The following is a 24228-nucleotide window of genomic DNA, read 5'->3' as shown; positions in this document are numbered from 1 at the left end:
TATATTTCGTCACATGATGTTGTTGGGTGCCGGGAATAGCCGATCGGCGCGTTGATCTGCTATTTTCAGGCACGACACCGGTGCACGACACCATGGTACATCAGAGTATAAATTTAGCATGATGAGACAGCTCCTGTCAGTGTGCAACTGATGCAAAAAATGGCTCAACTCAAGAAGGAAATATTACCCTCCGTCATCAAAATGTGGAGGCATGAGTGTCACTTGTTTCAAAATCTTTTATTCTAATACCTAGCTTGCACAAGTGCTCGTTATATGTAAAATTAATAGAATCATGGAATTGTTGTAAATATAAGGATATATAACACCAAAGAACATTAATCACTGAAGCTCTACTGTATATCAGGGGTATTCAACTAGATTAGGCCGGGGGCCACAACTGTAGAATGATTGTGTGTGGGGGGCCGCACAGTGTGCGCGCGAAGCACGGAAATGTGTGGGTTCTCAAAATGCATTTTGTGTTCAAAGTAACACAAAGATTTATGTAGTATGAGCACAGGGTGATATATGTCTATACAAGTATAGGCTATATGCTACCTTAAAATAGATGTAGACCTATTTGACAGTGCATAGCTACAGTAATCAACAACACGCCTTTCACAGTCGTTGCATTTCCCTGACATAAAATATCTCTGTTTACCAAAATATACAGTACAGTATAGTAGCAACATCTGTTGGACAGCACATGAGTCAAGACATGTCTATCTCTCTCTCTCTCTCTCTCTCTCTCTCTCTCTCGCACGCACGCACGCACGCACGCACGCACACACACACACACACAGAGGGAGAGAGATCTCTGTGCGCTGTAAAAAGCTTCTGATATCTGTCAAACCTTACTATGGTCCTACTGTATGAATTCGTGTACATATAAATAATGGTAAATAAGTGCTGTTATTTTCTCATGACATGAGAAACGGCTAATGCCAGCAAAACCCAGATTCTTTCTAAGCTTATCACATTCATGTCAGTGTTCACAGGCCAGAAAATCATTCTAAACATAAATAATAACATTGAGCTGTGTCCATTTTAAATTCAGTATCTATCTATAAATGCACCAAGTCTCTCACGTAACTCGAAAACCGTTCGCCCCCACGACTTCAAATTCGACACACCCGTTCCACACCACCACAGAGAGTGCAGTGCCCGGTGTCGAGTCCGTCGGATAGCCGGTTGTCCAGAACCAGCAGAAACGCCTCTGCCCGGGCTCTGGACCTGATCACCCCTAATATCTCCATATATGGAGCTGGCCTGTTCTGACATCACAACACTTGGACATGTCTGACACAGATATAGGAATAAAGGGACACAGAGAGACAGATAGAGAAATCTCCATTTATGGGCATAAAAGGGACACAGACAGATGGGTGGAACGGGTACTCTGACACTTATTGCATAGCCGGGTGGAGCATGGATCTCCAACTTCGATCGTTACCGACTCAGTGCTCTATAGCCAGGCACCGGTCTAGTTTATTTAACTTCAAATGTCCTTCAGACATGTTTTTCTTTTTTTTGAGGGGCACTAGCCCATCCTATTTAGTGTATGTTCATAAACTTTGTCCTACACAAACATTAAATTCCCCCTTGACAATGAATGGAGAAGTTTACATCATAGTGTAAGTAGCAAATAGGCATACTGTGGTGTCAAACGTTGTCCTACACAAACATTAAATAACCATTGACAATGAATGGAGAATTCTATGTCATAGTGTGAGCAAATAGGCATACAGTTGGGTGCCACCGATATTGTCCCTTATCATTTGACCCATTTAGGCCTGACCTCAACATTTTAAAAAATCCTTCTAAATCCTCCAGTTTTCTGAAATAAATATTTTCACGATTTTTCAAAAATAGCAGACCTACAAGCTCGTAGCGCGCCACTCGGTGGCGCGCTAGGAGCTTGTAGATCTGCTATTTTTCAATAGCTAAATTATAACGTTTTGGTGTTTAAAACACCAAAAGGGGTTCCCGCCCAGGTTTGCGCAGATCACGCAAACCACAGCAAAAAGAAAAGGACAATATCGATGGCCTCCAACTGTACAATGAAGTACCTTCACTAAAAACGGCGGGACATATTGCTCCACACGTCCCAAACTCTTCTCCCTTCTGGCTCCAAAACTATGGAATGCACTTCCTATTGCAATCAGAACTGCAGACTCACTCCCAATCTTCCGCCGTAGTCTAAAAACCTACCTTTTCAGACTCCATCTTGGCCCGTAGCACCCTAACCGTGACGACCTTACAGGCGTATGCAAAGGCTCAACTTAAGTAACTTAGATAGCATTTTATGTAGGCAATTTATAGTATACAGTATATGCATAGTTCATTATATCTAGATCTTCCACTGTTACGTGATTAGCTTAAGTATGATTCATGATAGTATATGATGTATTGCCATGTTTTTGTTCTTGCTTAATGTAAATCGCTCTGGATTAAGAGTGTCTGCTAAATGCCTAAATTGCAAATTGTAATAAGAGCGCCCGCGCAGATTTAGTCTATGGATTTTAAGATGGACTTTAAGACATTTTCTTTGCTTCGTTTTCAAACAAAGTACATTCTTTCAAAGCAGTACAATAAAAATGCCTAGTTTTTACATACATGTAGTTTAACTAGAATGAAGTCCTCTCTTTCGCTGTGGGCCCCTCTTCCTCTTAATGAAACACATCCACTAGCCTACAGCATCGTTTTCCTGCCTCCGTTTATAAGGCCTCTGCGTTCCGAGGAGGAAATTATTTATATTGCCAGTGTCAGTTGATCATTGATTTGGTAATTACATGTTTCCCCTTGAGGCTGAGACGACTGATATACAAGGCAGATGCTAAACGGGAGGTCTCTAGTCTGTTAAGAGTGACTTATGACTGCTTTGACTCTCCCAGATAGCCCTCTTCTCTATGTCGATGGCCTTTCAACACAACAAACACTCAAACACAAGTAGCGTCTATCTCCAGGGAGAATAGCACACAAGGTGGAGCTTCCACCAGATGTAGAAAATGGTGCTTGGATACATCATGGAACACAATGTAACAGCCACTGCTGAGGGTTTTTAAAGACATTTTTGTGCATTGCAACACTAAAGCAAGTTTTTTGAAATGTGTTGGCGGACTTGTGTTGCCACAACAAACGAAACAAAGAACTTTCATAAATGAATGTGAGAATTTCTCAAGCATTGTTAGTGCTGGCATGTTTCACTTTAATATGCACCAGATTATGATTACCCAATGCAATCTATACGGCCAGTTGAAAAGTAGATAACAGAGTACCATGAGTTGTTATGGTGCACATTTTACAGGTCATTTCAGCTCCAAATTGACTAGGTTTGATTTGCTTGTGAGTGAATTTATTTGTTTCCTTTGCGTTCTGCTCAGTGATTTGAGCATAACCGCAGTGTCTGATGATCCCTTGATTGAACCACTCTGTTTAAGGCTGCAATAAAACCATAAATTAACAAACGACTTTCTCCTAGCTCTGCCCCACAAACAGTTGTTTATAGCCAACTACCACTCAGTTTATTAAAGTAACTTTTTACAGTATGCTCAATAAAACATTAATTCAGATTATGAGTTGTAGCTTTAAGACATCAGCTAGAGAACGACTTAGATGAGAGTGAGTGTAAAAAGAAGATTAAGGAGAGAGAGAGAGAGAGAGAGAGAGAGAGAGAGAGAGAGATAATGAGTGAGAAACACACACACACACACACACACACACACACACACACACACACACACACACACACACACACACACACACACACACACACACACACACACACACACACACAAAGACAGACAAATAGTTCAGTTCCATTTACAGTAAGAGAGGTTGTAGTCTTCCAGTGTCAGGTGAGCTTGTCAGCGATAACATGCCTCTTAGTTCCACTACTGCGGTTTATGCTGAACATGATCTTCTGGCAGCAGTGACTGCCAGGTGCTGAAAGCTGTGTTTATATCAAACACCATCCCAGAAACATTCCCTTGTTCAGATTTATGAGAACCATTAGCTTTGTTATTAATACAGTGAAAGAACGGTATAACTAATCTAGCCAGTTCATCTAGGTTGTAGGTGTCTCAATCCATTCTACCTGCTTACCCACATCAAGCAGATCACGGGATGCCTGCACGAACAAGCTATATACCAGAGATTACAGCAAAAGATAGCACATACACATATTAATATTCACAGTATCAATTCGCTGGTAACTCTCGCAGCTCTTTCCCGGCATTGCCAAATAAGCCCCACTCGGGAACTCTGAAGAAAGTCTGGAAAGGGAATGGATACGAGGCACATTTCCAGTTCTACAGCACTGGCTCAGGAGAGAGGACAATGAGACTCAGACAAGCTTAGGGGTCCAGAGACCTCTCCCTTCTCCAGGGAAGACTTCTTGGACACATATCCCAGTAGTTTTGTCTTGTATGTTACTATCAGTGCTAGCTGCAGAGTGGCGTAGGTCTGTGCCAGGCCTAGGTCCATAGGGGCCGTTGGAATCACTGGGGCCGGAGGAAGTTGGTCTTGGTCCAGTGGGGCGATCTGGGCTCAGTGACAAGCCAAGCTGTCTACAGCAGGGATGCTGGGAAAATGTAAATAAGAGCCTGATAAGAGCTATTGTTTTCATTCCATTCTCATCCCAACTGAATGGCCCGTTCCCTCGCCACGGAGCATTTTATCTGGAGAGGAGGGGAAGACAGAAAAAGGGAGGAGGGGGTGGATTTAAGAGTCCTCGTAGGAAAATAAAAATAAACTCAATGGATTCTTCACTTCTCTTGTCTTCAGCTAATTCCCTCCAAATAATGTGCTAGTTTAATGTTTATAACATGCTTGCATTTCCACCGCAAATGCATTTCATATCCAGTGAGTGTGTCCGACGAAGTGGGAGCCCTGTATCGCAGAATTAATAAGTTGGTCTTTAGTAGAGCACAGTGTGGCTTAATTTCTAACATTCTAAGCGCCTTAATCTGACAGTAACTATTATTTTGATATTAACCAAACATGTTTCTATTGGCATATTGTACGTCTCCAGAGATGACAGACAGGAATTTCAGAAACTGAAATAGCGTTCCAACTATTAATCTAAATTCCGCAGAGAAAAAAAAAAAGAAGCCTGTAGAAGGGTGCTTTGAAACAAGCCAGACATCTGAGTCATTTACCCTGTGTTTTCTTCAAGCACGCCTGCACGAAAATTACACTGCTGCTGTGTTTTCACTGAGTTCCATTTTGGGGTTTGCCTGTTTTGTCCGTGCTGTTCGAACACTGAAAGGTGTTTTGAGAGTTATTTTATAGACTAATCCGGGTCATTATTCACCTCTCCCAGGTGGAAGGTTGGGAGGGCAGCAGTACATTCCAGCTGTAGCCTCTCCTGTTGGAGGACTTGGCAGGTCGTGTCTGGCCACAGTGGAGGGGATGGAGAGGCGAGGCAGCCGAAACACTCCTGGGAGGGAGAGAGGGTGGGAGGCAGGGGGAGGAGTGGAGTAGAATGGAAGCTGGCACCACATTATCTCCAACAGTTGGTGCATTCCTTAATGATCAAGTGCTGGAGCAGCATCTGTGATGAAAGTGTGTGTGTGTGTGTCTGTGTGTGTGTGTGTGTGTGTGTGTGTGTGTGTGTGTGTGGGTGCGTGCGTGCGTGCGTGCGTGCGTGCGTGCGTGCGTGCGTGCGTGCGTGCGTGCGTGCGTGCGTGCGTGCGTGCGTGCGTGCGTGCGTGCGTGCACACAAAATGGAACAGCATATGTGTGCATATTAACAGTGTGTATGGGCATTAATTCCCCTCCACATTGACCCTAAGCCGTTTGAGTGTATCATGGTTACTTTGGTGGGTGTCTAGCAAATTATCTGTAGGGGTTTTGTTGATCAACATTTACACACATTACCTTTTACCTTGCCTTTCCTCTGGGTCAACAGGAAAAGAATTGGAAAGTGAATGAAGCAGTAATGTTATAATGACTGTGAGGTGGAGATGTCCCGTCGTCCCACATCACAGGAAGTGGACAGTCAAACAAAAAGGGCCACTCTGCATGATCTCTCTGAAAGCCATCCTTAAACAGGGCCACAAGAATCACTGACCCCCTATTACTCCCAGTTCCTGTGAAGTGGACATGTTTGTCAGAGGGAGTTGTGCTGTTTGGTTTGTGGAAGTGGAGGGCAGGAGATGTTACTGAAGGATAAAAGGAACCGATGGTTGTGTACATTTTAAACTGTGTAAATCTCCTCTGCGTTTGATGTCGGGAATAGTAGCGGCAGAACACAAACCATGCACAGTATTGCCTGTGACAGCCCAGTCTCTCTCTCTCTCTCTCTCTCACGCACGCGCGCACGCACGCACGCACGCACGCACGCACGCACGCACGCACGCACGCATGCACGCACGCACGCACGCACGCACGCACACACACACACACACACATTCAGCTGGAGATACAATCTTTTTAGGCTGCATGCTTGCTATTGCCACAAGAACACATGACAACTACAACCTGGGAAAGAAAAGCACTTCCATGAAATCATCCAGAACACAAATATGCTTATGAATCATGCTCTTTTGTTAAATTAGTTGTGTCCACAACTGAGCCACATACATAGTAGTTAGATCCATTCCTTATGGAGCCCCAGGGCTTTCTGGTAATAGCAAGCGTGTCCGCTTTGGATTTTAGCCTTTTTTTTCTCATTCCCAGAGGAGACAAACACACAGTTTTACAAATGATATCATCTTCAGGCAAATTATCGAAAACCTGTGGCTAATATCTTCATGGACTAGCGCCGATTCCATAGTTTGCAAGAAGTTAAAACTGTAGACAGTGCGATAATTGTTTCTAAATAGCTTCTAATAGATACACTTCACTATTAATCTCAGTCACAGCCAGCTGTGCGAGATGGGCTGCACAGCGCTGTCACATATTTCAGCAGACTCTGCAGTGTTGAAGTCTCATCTGAATGCATGATGGATCCGCGCACGCTACTCTCTCGTACAGTGGGTGTCTCGGTCTGGTTCAGATTGGGGGCAGGTCGCTTTGGAGACGGTGGCTCAAGGTGGAGGGATGGAGGGCTGCCGCCGGTACTGGTGGTGCTTGATGGAACGGGCTGACCCTCAGCGGTGCCCGGACGGTGGAGGCCCAGGTCAACCGGCATGACGTGTTCTTTATCAGCCACCTCAGCGACAGCGCAGCAGATAACAGCCATTCCAACGTGATTCATTGTCCGCTGGACAAATGTTAATTGTTCTCATCATAGACAGCTGTGCAGACGCTCGGATGTAGCCAGTCTTATGCCTTACCTACCTCTAAATGTCTGTCTTTGCCCTTATGCTAGCCCTGCAATGTCTATCTACGCCCCCCTTGCACGCACGCACACATGCACGCACTATGACAATCACACACACACACACACACACACACACACACACACGCACACGCACACGCACACACGCACACACACACACACACACACACACACACACACACACACACGCACACACATGCGCAGCGTGCGCACACATGCACACACTCCACCCTCAACTCCACCTCACATTTATCAGGCTTTAAAGCACCCTGGAACATTAGTGCTATTATTCCCTTTTCATACAGTTTCTTTGTTATACAAATGAGTAAATAGATTTAGAGACTTATAACATGACAAACTGTACATCAGACTAGACTACAATAAGGTTAATGTGAAAATTCAATTCCGCTTGATTATTGTATGCACGCTTAATAATGAAAACAAATGCCTTCCCTGTCTTTCAGAGTCGTGTGTGGAGAAACTCCTTTCTCAGGACTGGAAAGAGAAGATGGAGAGGCTCAACACAAGTGAACTTCTGGGGGAGGTCAAAGGTAGGTTTGCATTGAACCACAAAGCTTTCACTCAGATCGTACCCTCAAATCAGCACCACCCTCTTTCCTATCAGACATATCTATATTTAACTGCCCGGTATGTTCTGTGAAATAAAACAAAAGCCTTTGGCTGCCCTCCACTGTTCATTTCTCTCCCCCTTATCTTTTGAAAGAATGCCCAAAACCCAAAATTCCAACCCCCTTTACCCACAGTCTGAGTTTTTATTTATTTTTAATGTTGGTGTTTTTTTAGTGTCTTTGCCGTTTAGAATGATGTGCTGTCCCCCCAGTCAGTCCGAGACTAGTAACACGGCAGCTGTGAGTCGTGTCGCGTGTTCATGCCGATCCAGTGATTGTTGAACACAGCTTGAAAGCCAAAGTGCGCTTGATATAAACAGAGCATGACTGAGATGAGGAGAGAGGAGAGGCTGAGGAGAGGAGATGAGAGGCATACAGTCTTCTACTGAATGAGCCCATCGCAGAGAGGAATGTGTTGACCCTGACGGTGAACGCCCTGCGTAACGTATCAAGAGCAGCACAGCACGGCACAGCTCAGCACACCGCCTCCCAAATCTCTGTTTATGACAGAGTGAAGGTGGGCCTGGGCTGGGCCGGGCTGCTGCTTCAGTCCTTAGCACTGACTGTTACTGAGAGCCTGGTGTTTATACAGCTCAGGACGGCACAATACCAGCTGGCTGATAGCACCAGCCTGCCACTGGCTCCTACACGCTCCTTACAACACTCCACTTCCTGTCTCTCATTTCTACTATCTTTTTTCTTTCTTTCTCTTTGGCTGTCAGAACCTCTTTTTGATTTATAATAATGTGGCTGCTCCGTTTGTAAACATCACTCACAAACAAGCAGGCCAGGCCTCTATTAGCTCAATGATAAACAGTGTCAGCACGGGTTCAAATCCAGGGTACAAAAGGAAAGTTACATGATGCTCTAATGATTATATATCCTCTTGTTTATTGTTAACATTGATAATTGTTGCGACCAAAGGTCGCAGTTTACAATGAAAACCTGCATCTCCCGTCAGTTGGTCGGTTGGTTGGTCGGTCACGCCTCCATATATGGTCACGCCTCATGGCATCACGCCTCCATATATGGTGGAGGCGTGACATCACTCTTGACATCACGCCTCCATATATGGTCACACCTCGTGACATCACGCCTCGTGACACGTCACATATATGGCCGTCTCAAACCTCAAACCCTTAGATCTCAATATATGGAGTTCACCTGTTCTGACATTCAATATGTTGATCCTCCCCACCCGTCCTTCCTCTTCGATGTCTCCCTTTTGACTGATACCTGTCCATTCAAACTCTAGACGGGCCCGACCCAAAGTTATTATTGCAGCTGCGCCCGGCAGGCGGCGAAAACTCGGGCCCTCTTCAAACCCTGTACACTCCTGTCCAGAGCCCGGGCGGAGGCTTTTGTGCTGGTTCTTGTGACACCGGGCACTGCACCCCCTGTGGTGGTGTGGAACGCGTGTGTCAAATTTGAAGTCGGTGGGGCGAACGGTTCTCGAGTTATGTTACAGACGTACATACGTACAGTAAAGTACACACGTACACACAGAGACATTTATATTAAGATTTTCCATCATGTGCAAGAGGGGGACAAATAGAAAAAGAAGGGGAAAAAATAACACAAATGTTCTAATAAGTCATTCATTGGCAATAACCTTAATGAACTGAAGGATAAATCATGGCTTGATGAACTAGATTCATTGTACCTGCCCTGGTACATGCCACTGTAGATCAAAGTGCAGTGGATAGAATTTTGAAAATGATTTAGCCTTTTGAAAGCAGATCTATTAAATTACAGGGCATTTCTTTCTTGTTAGATGAATGGAATGGTAAGGTTACATGCTGGTGTGTAAACAGGTAGGGAGTCTTGATAATACACACAACGGCCTCTGTCTGTTGATGTGTGTGGATTGGAAACAGTCTATACTCCGCAGTCACCAATATAAATGCTTTTCCTATCATACTGGCAGCCTTAGATTTTTAATTAGCATGCCATTTCATATGACTGTAGATATTTCAAAGGGCTGCTTTGTGCTCCCCCTTACAAATGTCTCTCTCTGTGTTTGAAGTCTGCCTGATGTAAATACGGCCAATTATTAAAGAAGCCCAGGGTTGCAGCCGTGCAAGGTCCACCTAATTAAAACACAAACAAAGGTACCTCGCAGAAAACACCTTATGATTAAGATCTAAAGTGTTATGATGAATCGGAGGTACCATTAATTATTAGGTTAAAATCAATACAAAGGGCAAGCGTGCATGTAGATTTAAATGAATGCAAGAAAATGGGCATGAAGGCTGATGTTCAGATAAAAGCTTACCCCACTGGCAGACTGGCCTTGCATGTTGTCTCATCACCATTCATTCAATACACAAGCAATTATATTGTGAACCTAGTAGGTTACAGTACCTTGTGACATTGTTCGATCAAAAAAAAAAGAAAGTGAAAAAAAGAAACAAGCTTTTTGATTACCTTGACAGATAAGTAAAAATGTGAACAATTTTTCTCTTTGCTTTAAAGTGAATGTGAATAACACACAGTATGTGTCTTTGATCAGTGGCATTCCATCCGAAATGTCTTTAAACTTGTTTCGTATCCACCGCTTTTATTGCATTTTCACATTTAGACAGTTTTGAGGAAAGAAATAGGTGGAATCTAGCCGGTACAGACCAGTTTAGGAAACCAACGTTTCTCCCTCAGAGAGAACAATAGCTGTAACTGAATTTGACTGAGGGCTCCATCCAGGAAAAGAAAGACATTCTTTCGCTACACTTGTGTTCAAACATGCCCAGGATACTTTATCCTCTTGTGGAGGAACACGCAAGTACAGTAAACAAAACAATGGTATCAACAACATCAGGGATTTTCCTCTTAAGGGTTTTACAAACCCATTCAACCGTTTACATTTTCAGGTGACACATCCATAATTATAACGTATTGTGTGGGTTTCTGTTGTGAAATGTGGTGAATGCGAGGTCACACCATTTTGTTTTAAGTTACTGGTGTCAGTTGAAAAGAGATCCATAATCCAGTGTATAGGGAGACACTGAAGGGAGGCACAGAGAATAGGAATAGTTAGGTTTTAATGACTCTAAAGCTTTATCACTTCTGGCCCTGCATGCTGTTAGGGGCTTAGCACAGGCACGGCTATGGAAAAGGAAGGCTCATGAAAGAGAATTAGTGGCGGATTTCTTTTCACCCGCCAATTCCAAAGGTAACTGTTTGTTTTCATACCTGAGCTTAGCTGTCAATCAGACGGAACGGTGAGGAGCGAGATGAAAATCTCCAGAACAAAACCACAGCGCAAGCGAGGGAGGCTCGCTGGAAGGCCTCCAAACCGCAGAAAGTAGCAGATAATAGGAGTTAATGTGGAAAGAAGCGCACAAGGAAGAGAGAGAGAAAAAGAGTGAGAGAAGTGGGGGGAGAGAGGGAGAAATAGAGAGAGAGAGAGGGTTCCTTCAGTGTAGCTGCTCAGACATTTTTAATTATCGCCCTCAAAGAGATTTGTCTGAAAGAAATAAAGAGGTTACATCCGGAGAGACATTTACCTCATCAAACAGTACATACAGTAGATGTTAGAATGCTAGTACACAGTCAAATCCATAGTGTTAATTTATCCATGTGTAACTCTGAGAGCTCAGAGAGTTAAATTTAGCAAAAACTGATATTCAGTGTTAGTAAATTTGTAGTACCTCACACAGCTAGCAATAATATAGTGTCATAGGGAAAATAAGCTTGCTCTGTGTGATGCTGCTCGGGTATTTGAGCTTCCTACTCAACAGACCTGTTTAAGTTTCCCTGTAGAGGGCCAGCAGAAGGGTGGGAGGGCTCAAGCATTTACCCGAACTGAAGGAAAATATGTGGTTACTAAATTGGAACACAAACTGTATTCATTCTCTAGAAATTTGAAAAAAAGAAAAAAGGAAAAAAAAAAAGAAGCTTACCATTGTGCGTTAGCCTCAGAATGGTAGCTTGGAATTCTATAAACACAAAAATCAGGACTCTCGCACTCTCATAATCAATTTGAGAACGCTGTCCTTGTAACGGTGGTGGGGTGCGCACACAGACAGCCCTGTGGCAGGCAGATAAGTGGAAGCTCTTTAGGAGGAGAGCATGGGGCAGGGCGGGCCGGCAGCTGAGACTGATTTGATGCTGGTCTTACCTGGTCTGGACGGCTTAACCCCCCCCCCCCCCCCTACACACACACACACACACACACACACACACACACACACACACACACACACACACACACTTATGCACATGTGCACGTGCGTGCGCAGACCCAGACAGACAGACAGGCAGACAGACAGACAGACAGACAGACAGGAGACTACTGTGTGAACACAGACAGAGTCCATATTGTTCAGCCATCTGGGCTTACTTCACAACATGATTATTCAATTTAACATTCTACTTTATTCTTAATGGCTTCAATAAAGCACAGACTATGCCACTGGAGATATATACTCCACAATATCTGCAAATGCTAGCAGGCAAGAAAGTATATTTCCAGTGTGAGGGAATTTGTGTCATCTTCTAGAAATGTTTTGTATCATATTAAAAACCTAACCTTATCCTCATACTGTACATACTTGCAGTACATTACAGCTACCTCCAAGACTTTGAAATTCTACCCAGTATACAGTATAGTCAACATTAAATGAAATACAAATATGCAAATTCATACTCATAAATTACAGCATGTTTCATGTGGGAATGCAATGCAGTGTAACCAATAATATGATTACAGAATTGTTTTGACATGTTTAATATTGTCGTTTCTTTTGGAATTTGGAAGTTTGAAGGAGTGTTTGAGACATTGTTTGATTAGGAGGAGTGACCCCCTAAGCCCATGTGTACATTTACTCAATAGCATTCATTCATGTATGAATAAAACAGGCATGTACATAAACATGAACATAGGAGCACGCGCATGCACTCTCTCTCTCACACACACACACACACACACACACACACACACACACACACACACACACACACACACACACACACACACACACACACACACACACACACACACACACACAAACATGCAAACAAACAACACAAATACTGTATCTGTCTAGTTTCTCCAGTGAAAAGTGCCTCAGTTTGCGTTTTCTCCCAAACACTTCAGTCAACTGTTTGCCCTGTGCACTCAGGTGAAATATGAGCCACAGTAAATCATTATTTTTCAGGCCACATTTGCCAGATGAATGTATGAGGGAGTTGGACTGTGTATTTTTCTCCTCTAATGAATTGAGGAATTTTGCTTGTGGCTATGGCTGTAGAAAGGAAGAGAGCAAACACCTTGTGTGTGTGTGTGTGTGTGTGTGTGTGTGCGTGCGTGCGTGCGTGCGTGCGTGCGTGCGTGCGTGCGTGCGTGCGTGCGTGCGTGCGTGCGTGCGTGCGTGTACGCACACTTGCATATATGTGAGTTCCAAATTTTCTTTCATTTTTTATTATGATGCAGATTCTGATGCAAATGAATGCATTTCTGTAATCTAAGATATTTTCTGCATGCAAATAAAATTATTGCAAGAGTGCACTGACTGTACAAAGCCTTATTTTCACAATGGACAAAATCGTACCCTTTTTCTCCTACCGAAGAGCTTTCTTGAGGCAAATAGTATCTTCACAGCTGTGTTACACTGCTGAAGAGCTGGCTTCTCAGGCTGGCCGGGGTTAGTACATGTCATGGTGGATTTCCCCTAACAGACCCTCCTGGGCTGTAGAACCACAGCTCTCCTGTTTTGCCATAGCCTTGCTGCCCTTCTGTCCTGTTTTGTCTACTGTTCTGTAGCCTCATTTCTCCATCTTAAGCTGAATGTGGCGCACGGTGGTGCACACCCGTAGCGCTGTCGCCTCACAGCTAGAAGGTCCTGGGTTTGATTCCCGCTGGGGACGCTGTGGGCGCTGGGAGCGTGTTCCCTCCTCTGCGTCATCAGTGCCCATACCCTGGGTGGGGTTGGCAAAAGGGCCTTTCTGTGTGGAGTTTGCATGCGCTCCCTGTGCCCCCTGCCTAGGGTAGGTCTCACAAAAAACATGCAGTAATCCTGGTCTCTATACTGCCGTGTTCATTCCACGCACTACCGGTGAAACTTCCACCCTGTCAGGTGAAAAGCAATCTGAGAACCCATCGTCAAAACATAAAGCAAAAACAGCGCCCTCTTTTCCTTGAATTTGACGTTGTCAACAGTCTGTCTCGACTAGGTGAAAAGAAGCAGCTTGGACTCTTCAAGCATAGAAGGAAGCATGAGGTTAGTCTGTGGGTTGCAAAATCGTGGGATAAAAATTATAGGGACAAAATAATAATAAAAAATAATCTTAAACTGAATGTGCTGTCAGGTGGTGTTCTGCTCCGGCCAGGTAAAAAACACAAGATATATATCAAACAGTCACTGACAAAAATCCCTGGATTTCTTTAAAGAAACCCCAGCTAAAGAAAAGTCTAAATGTTCTGCAAAGCAGAATACAATCGCTTTGATCATCTGAAGCTACAGTACAGTGTGGTGTTTCTTGCACATTATTTTCATTTAATTCAAATGGCACACACTTTGTTATACGGATCATGAGACATTCCACCCTAGTGTGGAAATGTGTGCTTTGACTTAGTGGGTTATTATGTTATATACACTATACAGTAGTCACACAATACATTATATTTATATGCTACGTATAGTACTGTACAGAAACGTTAAGAGCCACACACGGTACACCCATGTATTTGTCTAGTAGCCTATTCAAGGTTGTATATTTTCTCAAAAGTCATTAAAAGTCAGAATGTACCTATATAAGTGTGTCCATGTTGGCTAGAGATCATTGCGCGACTAATACGTCATTTTTCCAGGGACTTTGACAAAATTAACTGGGTATTGAATAGTTGGGTGTTGGATTACCTGTCTTAAGCAAGTTTAAAGTCTCTGCAAGATCTGCAATGATCTGGAGTAATCAGCAGTAATGTCAAGGATACCGCAAGTTGTAGTCAATGGATAAAGATGCCAGACTGGCAGTCTACCTTTAAGTTTGTGAGTTTTTTTGTGTGATTGTTTTTACTGTGTTGTAGGCATTCCCTGTGGTGTTATATGATCAAGTCAAGCCTCCATCTTGGTTTTGATGAAGTACCTTGTCCAATGTCATGGCTCGACAGTGAAGTGCTGGATCATTAGCATAATTATCGTGAAGAGTGACGCTTCCTCCATCATCAGATTATTAGCCCACATCAGTGTTTAGCATGATCGGCACACCCATGATAGATGAAGTGTGCTCTTTATTAATAACCTCTCTCTATGTCAATCACAATATTCTTTTGAAATAAATGACATATTTGGCTACCTACAGTAGTGTGTATGGTGGACTATACTATAGCGCAGTATAACTGGCACATTTGCTGTGGGTTGGAGATGCTCTCCAGGATCTGATAAGGAGTTCTGGTAGTGTACAAGCATCATTTACATCATCATATGTTTACACACACGCACGCACGCACACACGGACACATACACACATGCATGCACATGCACACACAATCCTATATAGTGTAGTGGCATATACTGTATTGCTTTTAAGAGTCTCAAGCACATAACTATAAGTGGTTTTATAATCTTGACGGGATCAGATTTCTTTTCGACAGGCGCTCCAGAAAGTTTGAAGTTTCCTATGTTAAAGATTACACTGGAGAGACGTAGGATTGATAGTCAGAGCTGCCACTGGATGACATGTGTTAGTGAGTCCTTGCTCACGCTTGTTAATGGTGTTTTATTGGCAAGATTAACAGCTTTTATATCATGGCAGGGGCAACAAGCCAGGTAAAACAGCTGTTGCTCATATTGTCTGTGTTCTAGTGCGCAGAGACACTTTAATGCCATATTACTAGACACACATGTGGCTTGATAGCTCCGCTGAACACAGCTTTAGCATAAGTGATACAATAGAACAACCTGTTTACTTAATCTATTTATTTCATTCATTCATTCATTCATTCATTCATTCATTCATTCATTCATTCATTCATTCATTCATTCATTCATAATATATGTTTTATGTTCTCTTGAAATGTATTTGCTCACAGTTAGCCACTTAGTAGACTATGTCATTGGGCCTAAATAATCTTTTATATGATAAATGATTTGCATTGCAATGTGTTTTCAAATTCTATAAAAAAATGTAAATACTTATATCTGAACATCAGAACAATGAATGAATCAATATTAGTGTTTTCCAGAGGAAAGCATGGAGGTCATATGATCGCCGAATTCATAGTGTTACTGTATAAATTCTATGCTGCATTGAGCTCAGTCGGGGGCATGCACCTTTTATAATGTCGATCTACACACACATGCATGTAGACACAAACATAGGGAGAGAGAGTCAGAGAGAGATAGAGAGAGAGAAAACACTTCAGTATGCAAGGCATTCTAGCTATGTGCAGTGTGTATCCGGACACAGCCCGGCACAATCGCAGCATTTAGACAAGTCTTAATTTACTTAAGATGGGCTCGGAGCATATGGAAGTATCCACAATAGCTGACTGATGGAGAGACAAAGAAATTCCAGTGTTCCAGTGCTAAAAAAGTCATTGAGATGTGGTCATAGTGGCTCAGCTGTCTGAACCAAAGGGACAGAAGAGAATAGGGTGCCTTGTGATTTCCCCCTTTTCACCCTCACCCTCCCTCGCTTTTTTTTTCTTTGTGCCTGAATCTTTTATCTGCTTTATTCACTCGGGACTCTTCAAAGTAACAAGCCTCCTTCTTTTCCCCGGTACTGGACTTGGAACCTAAATTAGAGACTGCTTGATTAGAGCAGAGGGGAGGGAGCCAAGTGTGAGGGAGACATGGGTATAGGACAGAACAAATCGCACCCCTACAAAGTACCTTTTATCCACAGACCCCAAGGCTCAAATACCCTCATCCCTCCCCAAGCAACCAACCATGGCTCTGCTTGTTTCCCTCTTATCATTTATTTAGTCACTCGTTTTGGTTGATGTTTTCTGCTCCACTTTGTGACGTTTAAAAGAGGCGAGAATCTCAAAAGGTGAATTCTGAATGAACTGCAACTGAACAACGCAGTTCCGCTCGCTGTCTCCCCCTCCTGTGTGTCAGTCTAGCATCTCCACCGTTGACATGGTGGGCCGGTTGGAACACAAGATGGTGCCAACCCAGCTTGCCCGCTCGCTCCCCCTGGGCCAGACAGGCTCCTGTGTCAGTCTGCTATTGTCCTACTGAGCATGGCTCTTTCAACAGGAGGATGTCACAACACATTAGACCTGGGCAGACTGCTGGAGTTTATGTAGCGCCCCTGCATCTCTGGGCTGCCTGTCTGCCGTTGGATGCAGGATGTGAGGAGACACTTTAACGGGCAGACCTCGGCCCCACCGCTGTTAAGAGCCATGCAATATGCAGGAAACAGCCTCTTTGTCAGCAGGCTGGTCAGAAAACAGACCACGGCGCTCCTCGTGTGTGCCGCCCAATAAAAGTTTTATCTGCATTTTAAAGCTGATCCATAATTTAGGGCAGGAAGAAAGAGATTTTTACACTAAACCAGCCAACAAAAACATATGTGCCAGATTTGCTACAGGGGGATGTACAATAGTACTCCAGTCACAGAATACCCGTGTGAAGTTGTGTTTAAGTGTTGTTGTTGTTGATATATTTTTAAGGGGAGGGGGGGAAAGGAACAAAGTAAAGAAGGACCAACTTGCCATTTTCTTGTGCAGGGGCACACTGGGCTTCCCACAATGCAGCCCAACATCAAAACAATGGGCCCTCTGTTAGTATTCTCTTAGCGTTCGTGCAGGCCTACACTCCCCGCTCACGGCCCCCGAACTAGCCCACTGCATCCGTCTGTGGACCGTGTGCACCAATCAGCTCCTGTAAGCTATATAGACACACACACACACACACACACACACACACACACACACACACACACACACACACACACACACACACCTTACATACGTACATACATGAGTATTTATTTTTGCCATTACAGTCATTCTTACAGTATTGACATTTACTCCTAAACGAGTAAGAGGCCATTGGACATGTAAGCAGGAAGGCTGAGAGGCCATGATTAAGTCCAGATGTTTACATCCATGTTGAAGGAGCTCAGTGCCAGCCTGAGGGCCTGGTGGCCCTGCTCTTCACCCCTCTATCTGTGTGCTCCTTAGCTCCTATATCATCCAGCTCTCTCTCTCCCTCTCTCTTTCTTTCTTTCTTTCTTTCTTTCTTTCTTTCTTTCTGTGCTTCCTTCTACTGTTCTTTCTGTCTTTCTTTACTTCCATCCATTCTCACTTCCTCTCTCTCTCTCTCTCTCTCTCTCTCTCTCTCTCTCTCTCTCTCTCTCCCTCTCCCTCCCTCCCCGCATCTGTCCTGATATGTGGTGACCTATGGCTGATGTATCTTGCTGGTGACCTGTACGTTTGACCTCCTTCATGGACACAGGCAAAGGTTAATAAAATCGGTGTTGAATGTATCAATTTTACAGATAAGCCATTCACAACAAGTGTAGTCGGGTGAATAAGAAGTCAATTCAGCCCCTTGCAAAACCGCACGCAGGCCGAATGAATAGCTGCTTTTAGGTCCTGTTTTTTCTTTTTTCTTTTTTTCTTTTTTTTTCATTGGGAGGATAAATGGAGAATTGCTGCTCTCTTCCATTGGAGCAGGCAGAGTGAGGCGAGCTGAGGCTCAGACAAGCCTGCCAGTAAATTGCCCTGAATGGGTTCTGGAGGTTGACAGGCCCTATTAAGACAAACGGCCTTCCTCATCGGAGAGATAAAATAAATCAGGTGTTTAGTCAAATTAAAATAGTTGGAGTGGAGAGGGCCCCTGGGAGCTGCAGGAGAAACTCAAGACAGATGTGGCCAGAGGAGAGAGGAAGACACCCAGGAAAAGAATTCAGCTTCCTGCTGGCCTCAGGCCAAGCTTTACTGTACTGTTATCTGGCTCCATATCCCTTTCTTCATTTCTCTGTTTTGTCTCGGTCTCTCTCTCTTCCTACACCCCCCCCCCCCCCTCTCTCTCTCCTAGTCTCCCTCTATCTCTCTCTCAATCGTCACATTTTACTATGCTCTCAGAGCATCTCTCTTTCACTTTCTCTCTTTCTGCATTACCCCCCCCCCCCCCCCTCTCTCTCTCTCTCTCTCTCCCTGACCATCTCTGCTCCCAGATCAGCTTGTCACCCAGGAGTGCAGTAGGAGGAGAGTGAGTTACTGTCTAGCCTCTCACTGGCAATTATGTTGGCTGTGTAAGTCAATGGGAGGATCACTTAGCATTGATTAGGAGGTACAGAACAGTGCAGTAGAGCTGCTCTCTCCATCTCTCGCCCTCTCTCTCTCTCTCTCAAACACACACAAACACACGCGCACGCACGCACGCACGCACGCACGCATGCACGCACGCACGCACGCACGCACGCACGCACGCACGCACACACACACACACACACACACACACACAAGACTGGAGCGCGATAAATTAGCCTATCTAAGTCTACATACTGTAAGGGAAATTGTCCGTTTAGATTTTAATCCAAATATTTCTATTATTGAATTGCATAACAAATGTGGATTTGATGTGTGGAAGCTGCTCTTTTCACTGGATGACAAACACTTTGTTGAGAATGCTCTGGCTCTCTTGTTTGTTTCAACATGTTTTAGCAGTAAATAAATACATGTGATGTCCATGATGCCTATGTTTACATTTCATTTTTCTGTAGTTAAGCATATCAGTATACAACCAGCAGTTTATACAACTCAAGATATGCTGGCCGCAAATCTCTGTACAATTAAAAGCTCCATGGTGCTCTCTAAAACGTCTCATGACGAGTAGCAGAATTTCCTCACAATTATCACAAACGTCCAGTTAAGCCTTTAAACAACCATAACAAATAGATTTTTATGGCAGACGATTTGTCCATTTTTGCTCATAATCACAAATGCATGGAAAGCCTCTGTTTTTCCAAATGCATTCCTTAGGGGAGGGGGGGGGGTCTGGTTGCCAGGATTGCAGAGCTGTTATATAAATCTATAACTTTTAGCAAGCCACTAACACTGTGACTCTTTGCACTTTATTTGTGTTCACCCCGATTGACTGACAGCTACCATCTCAGCCTGGCAGCTCCCTGCAGCTCTTTGTCTATTCGCCAGGAACAATCCCTGCCCCTTCTCACCCTCACACTGAAAGCTGTGAGCACCATGCAACAGTAATAGACAACTCCAGGCTGCGACCTTAACACTTCTAATGAAGTCACTGCAGTTTGGCTTCTGCCAGCTTTGAGGAAGTCTCTTTTGTGACATTACTCTTTCTGTAGCGTAACATTGCACAAAATCAATCAGTGTTATAATACGGTATTCTTATTTCTATCAAAGGAAACTGTCAAACCCTTCAATATCCTTCCTCCTCTATGCTGTACAAATACCTGTAGCTGCTTTCTATTTGCTTGTGTATATATTCCTCCCCCTACAACCACTGACAACAACTCTCTCTCTCTCTCTCTCTCTCTCTCTCTCTCTCTCTCTCTCTCTCTCTCTCTCTCTCTCTCGCTGTGTGTCTCTCTCACTAGGTACTCCAGAGAGCCTGGCAGAAAAGGAGCACCAGCTCTCCACAATGATCACCCAGCTGATCAGCCTGCGCGAGCAGCTCCTGGCAGCTCACGATGAACAGAAGAAGCTAGCCGCCTCACAGATGGAGAAACAGAGGCAGCAAATGGAGCTAGCCCGCCAGCAACAGGAGCAGGTAGTCCCCACTACTCACTTTCCCACTCCCCCCCACCCCCCTCTCTCTCTCTCTCTCTCTCTCTCTCTCTCTCTCTCTCTCTCTCTCTTTCTCCCTCTCTCTCTCTCTCTCTCTTTCTCCCTCCCTCTCTCTCTCTTTCTCTCTCTCTCTCTCTCTCTCTCTCTCACTTCTCAATGTCTGTCTTCCTTCCTTCGTCCTTTCTTTTCTTCCCTCACACCTCTTTAATTTTGTTTACTTTATTACCCTCCTCTTTTTAACTCACTACTTTGGAAACATTTGTCACAAATCGTCTCTTAACCCTCTATTGGTTTGTCGTAACGTGCATGGGTGAAATGTGCCAGTAAAGTGTTATTTCTTAATAGGAATTTAGAATAATATTAGATTTAAGAGATGTTTTATTCCATATTAATTTGAATATTTTATCCCAGTTTTGTCATGCTCTCTCGCCCACATTTATGCTGTGCACTGAGAAAAAATGTTATTATGACTTGTACTAACAAATGTGAGTGGATGTGTGAATTAAACGTTATATTAAACACGGAAGTCCTCTATATCTTATAAATCGACTCCTATTAGAACAAGCCTGGCATTAGATTTGCAGCACAAATCAGGCCAATGAGCCATATTGTACAAATCAGCAAATTAGCAGAGGCCATGAAGTGTGTTAATGTCTGGAAAGGAATAAGGACGCAAACTATCCACACAGGCGACACTTTTATTATCAGCAGCCATCCTAATGGCTATGAGTCAATTATCAGCAGGGAGTTCACTCAGAGTTTTCACAGCACACTCTCAGACCTTCCTGTGTTAAATGAAGAGATAGACCATATATCTTGGATTGATGCATTTGGTCATAGTACACTAATAATACATTAACAGTGTTGAATTCTTTTCCAATAAATGGTATCCATTTATATTTTTATGTTCCAACTACAGATGATTGTGTAGGTGCTCTCCACTGTATTGGCTCTGTAGATATTTAAGATATAAAGGAGCATTGATAAATTAACCGATGTTTGTTCATATTTGAACGGTGGGGTATTCCAAATCTACTCAGAAATGGAGTATAACATTTGTAGAGACAGAGAGAGAGAGACGGGATGGAGAGATGAAGAGAAAGAGTGTGTGATAGAGAAAGAGAGGGTAGAGCCTGCATAGAGCTAGAATGTCATCAAGCCATCACGATACAACACAGTAATTAACTGTTGACACTCGTGAGGAAGCCAGCACAAATTAATCCTGACACATTTGCAGACGACCGATATCTTACAGTGAACACTTTGTAATTATATTTGAAAATGAAAATTAAATGACACTTAAATCTAGGTTGTCATGCTCAATGAAGCGAGCATGTAGTTAGATGAACTGCTAGGACGGGGGCTAGGTTGTTGGACGGCTGCTTGTCACCGGGTGGGGTGGGGTGGGGTGGGGTGTGTGTGTGTGTGTGTGTGTGTGGGGGGGGGGGGGGGGGGGGGGGTCAGACAGACTCCCTGCACCAGACAGCCTCACATTTAGAAAAATATGTGTGTTTGTCATTTCATTGAAGAAGCACTGTTTCCCAGTGGGTCGGGAGTCGGGACCCATCTTTGGGTCGCGGACCAATTTGTATCAGTTTGTTTTACCTTTTGTGAACCCCCCACCCCCCAAAAGAAATACATATTTTCAACATCACAACTTTTCATCAATTAAAAACATTTCATAAATAAAAAAATCACACCCATGTGAAGTGGTGCTTTTATCATCGTACATCATCATGACGTAACATGTCGATTTGTTCGTCCACATATGATGTACATTCTCCATTCATTGTCAATGGGTTTTGTGTAGGACAGAAATACAGATTTGCTCGTCCACATATGATGTAAATTCTCTATTCATTGTCAATGGGAGTTTAATGTTTGTGTAAGATGAAAATCTACACTAATAGCTGAATATAGGAGAGGGGCTGGCGCCCCAAAAAGAAAAAAAATCTAATAATTTCCAAGTAGTGAAAATAGAAGATCTACAATCTATCGTTGTGAGCTCTAGATAGATCTGCTATTTTCATTAATTCGAGTGCAGTGCAAATGTCTAATTTCTCTTTTTTGTCTTGAGCTAATAGCTTTGCGAACCATGCACTGCTGTATAGGCCTGTACAGTATGTAGTATTATACAAGTTCGATATAGGGAAATACAAAAAATAAATATACAAATTCTATTTTTTGTTAATGTCCCACTTTTGTGTACAGTACATTTCCAGCAGCTATCCCAGTGACTTAGGCGCTTGACTGAGGCATGTTAATTCATGTTTGGTACTGTAGTGTACACGTAGTACTAGGTACATAATTGGCCATTTTGCTTTTACATCATTCTCGGATTCCACCGAGTATGATGTACTCTAAGAGCAAAATGACTGTTTGTGAATATGCTCAATTACTTAAAAAGAAATCCTCTGTGTTCATTTAATACTTTGTAGGGTCGTCCACACCAAGTACTAATATAATTCACCACTGTCATCATTATTAAAAAATAATTGCACTGTGTGGGAATGCTTACACCGTTCTGTGCAGTGTGAATACTGTAGGTTAAAACTTGTTTTATTTGTCTCTGATTCTCCGGCAGATCGCAAGACAACAGCAACAGCTTCTGCAACAGCAGCACAAAATCAACCTTCTCCAGCAACAGATTCAGGTCGGTGAATTGTTTTTACTGTTTTTACTGTCCTTCTGAAATTCAACAACTCACACTCTGTCACCGCGCTCACCGGGGTCGCCAGAACGCACGTGATAATGACAGTTGACTCACAGGGCCCCAGGCTACATGGGGGCCCACAGTATTTATGTCATCATCAGTGCTGTCAGTATGTTATTGATGGGGCCCAGAATTCACTGACACTCACGGTGTCATTGTGCACATGCTGCTGCTTCTTCTTCTTCTTCTTCTTCTTCTTCTTCTTCTTCTTCTTCTTCTGCTTCTTCTTCTTCTCCTTCTTCTTCTAATTTTATTTATTCTTTTACCTTTTTTGTCACTCTCTCTTCCACTCATCATTTACATCAAATGTTAATTGGCTGCTGGTAATTGGGAGGGCTTTAAAATATGGAGGAGAATAATTAGCACATCTTAATGAACAAAGATGAAAAAAGGGGAAAGTAACAACAGCTAATGAGTCCTGTTGATGGAGGGTAGCCTGGAGGTGGGGGACATGAAAGAGGCTGGTAAATGCCTCTGAAACCAGCATGTCCCGCTGCATGACACACACGTGGCACGCTCTCCTACGGAACTGGGGCCGGCCAAAACTTAGTTCCATTATTGCAGGTTCATTCGGTTACTTTTGTACACTCTGTGTTAAAGTAACACTAGACTTTACTCGGTATGCACAGTATGTGTGTGTACGGTAATTTGTTTTCTAGTCAGAATATTATTTTCCTTATTACTTTTTTGTGGCCAGTCCAGTTTGTATTCATTCTCACTTCAGCTTCTGAAGCTTGGTTCTGTGATGTGGATTAAACACGAGGGATATTCTCTTTAAAAAAGGTGCTTTTCTATGTAGAATAGAAAATTATAAAGTTTAAGAAGGAATTGAAGGGATCACATAAGACACACAAATACCCAGCATTACATAAAACATGCTCTTAGTATTTTG

General features: G+C 43.4%; 1 protein-coding gene across 1 annotated transcript in view; it reads left to right on the top strand.

Moving 5' to 3' along the window:
- The window catches only part of sox6 (SRY-box transcription factor 6), a 144882-nt gene that overhangs the window by 49196 nt on the left and 71458 nt on the right, over positions 1 to 24228 (top strand). Inside the window, exons 5-7 of the mRNA XM_079497731.1 lie at positions 7747 to 7833; positions 20434 to 20606; positions 23208 to 23276. Coding sequence (XP_079353857.1) covers positions 7747 to 7833; positions 20434 to 20606; positions 23208 to 23276 — 329 coding nt within the window. The remainder of the gene's footprint in view (positions 1 to 7746; positions 7834 to 20433; positions 20607 to 23207; positions 23277 to 24228) is intronic.

This window comes from Electrona antarctica (genome assembly GCF_951216825.1).
Source record: "Electrona antarctica genome assembly, chromosome: 3".
NCBI classification, from domain to species: domain Eukaryota; kingdom Metazoa; phylum Chordata; class Actinopteri; order Myctophiformes; family Myctophidae; genus Electrona; species Electrona antarctica.
The sequence above is the reverse complement of the archived record's forward strand: the minus strand, read 5'-3'. Positions and strand labels throughout refer to the sequence as shown.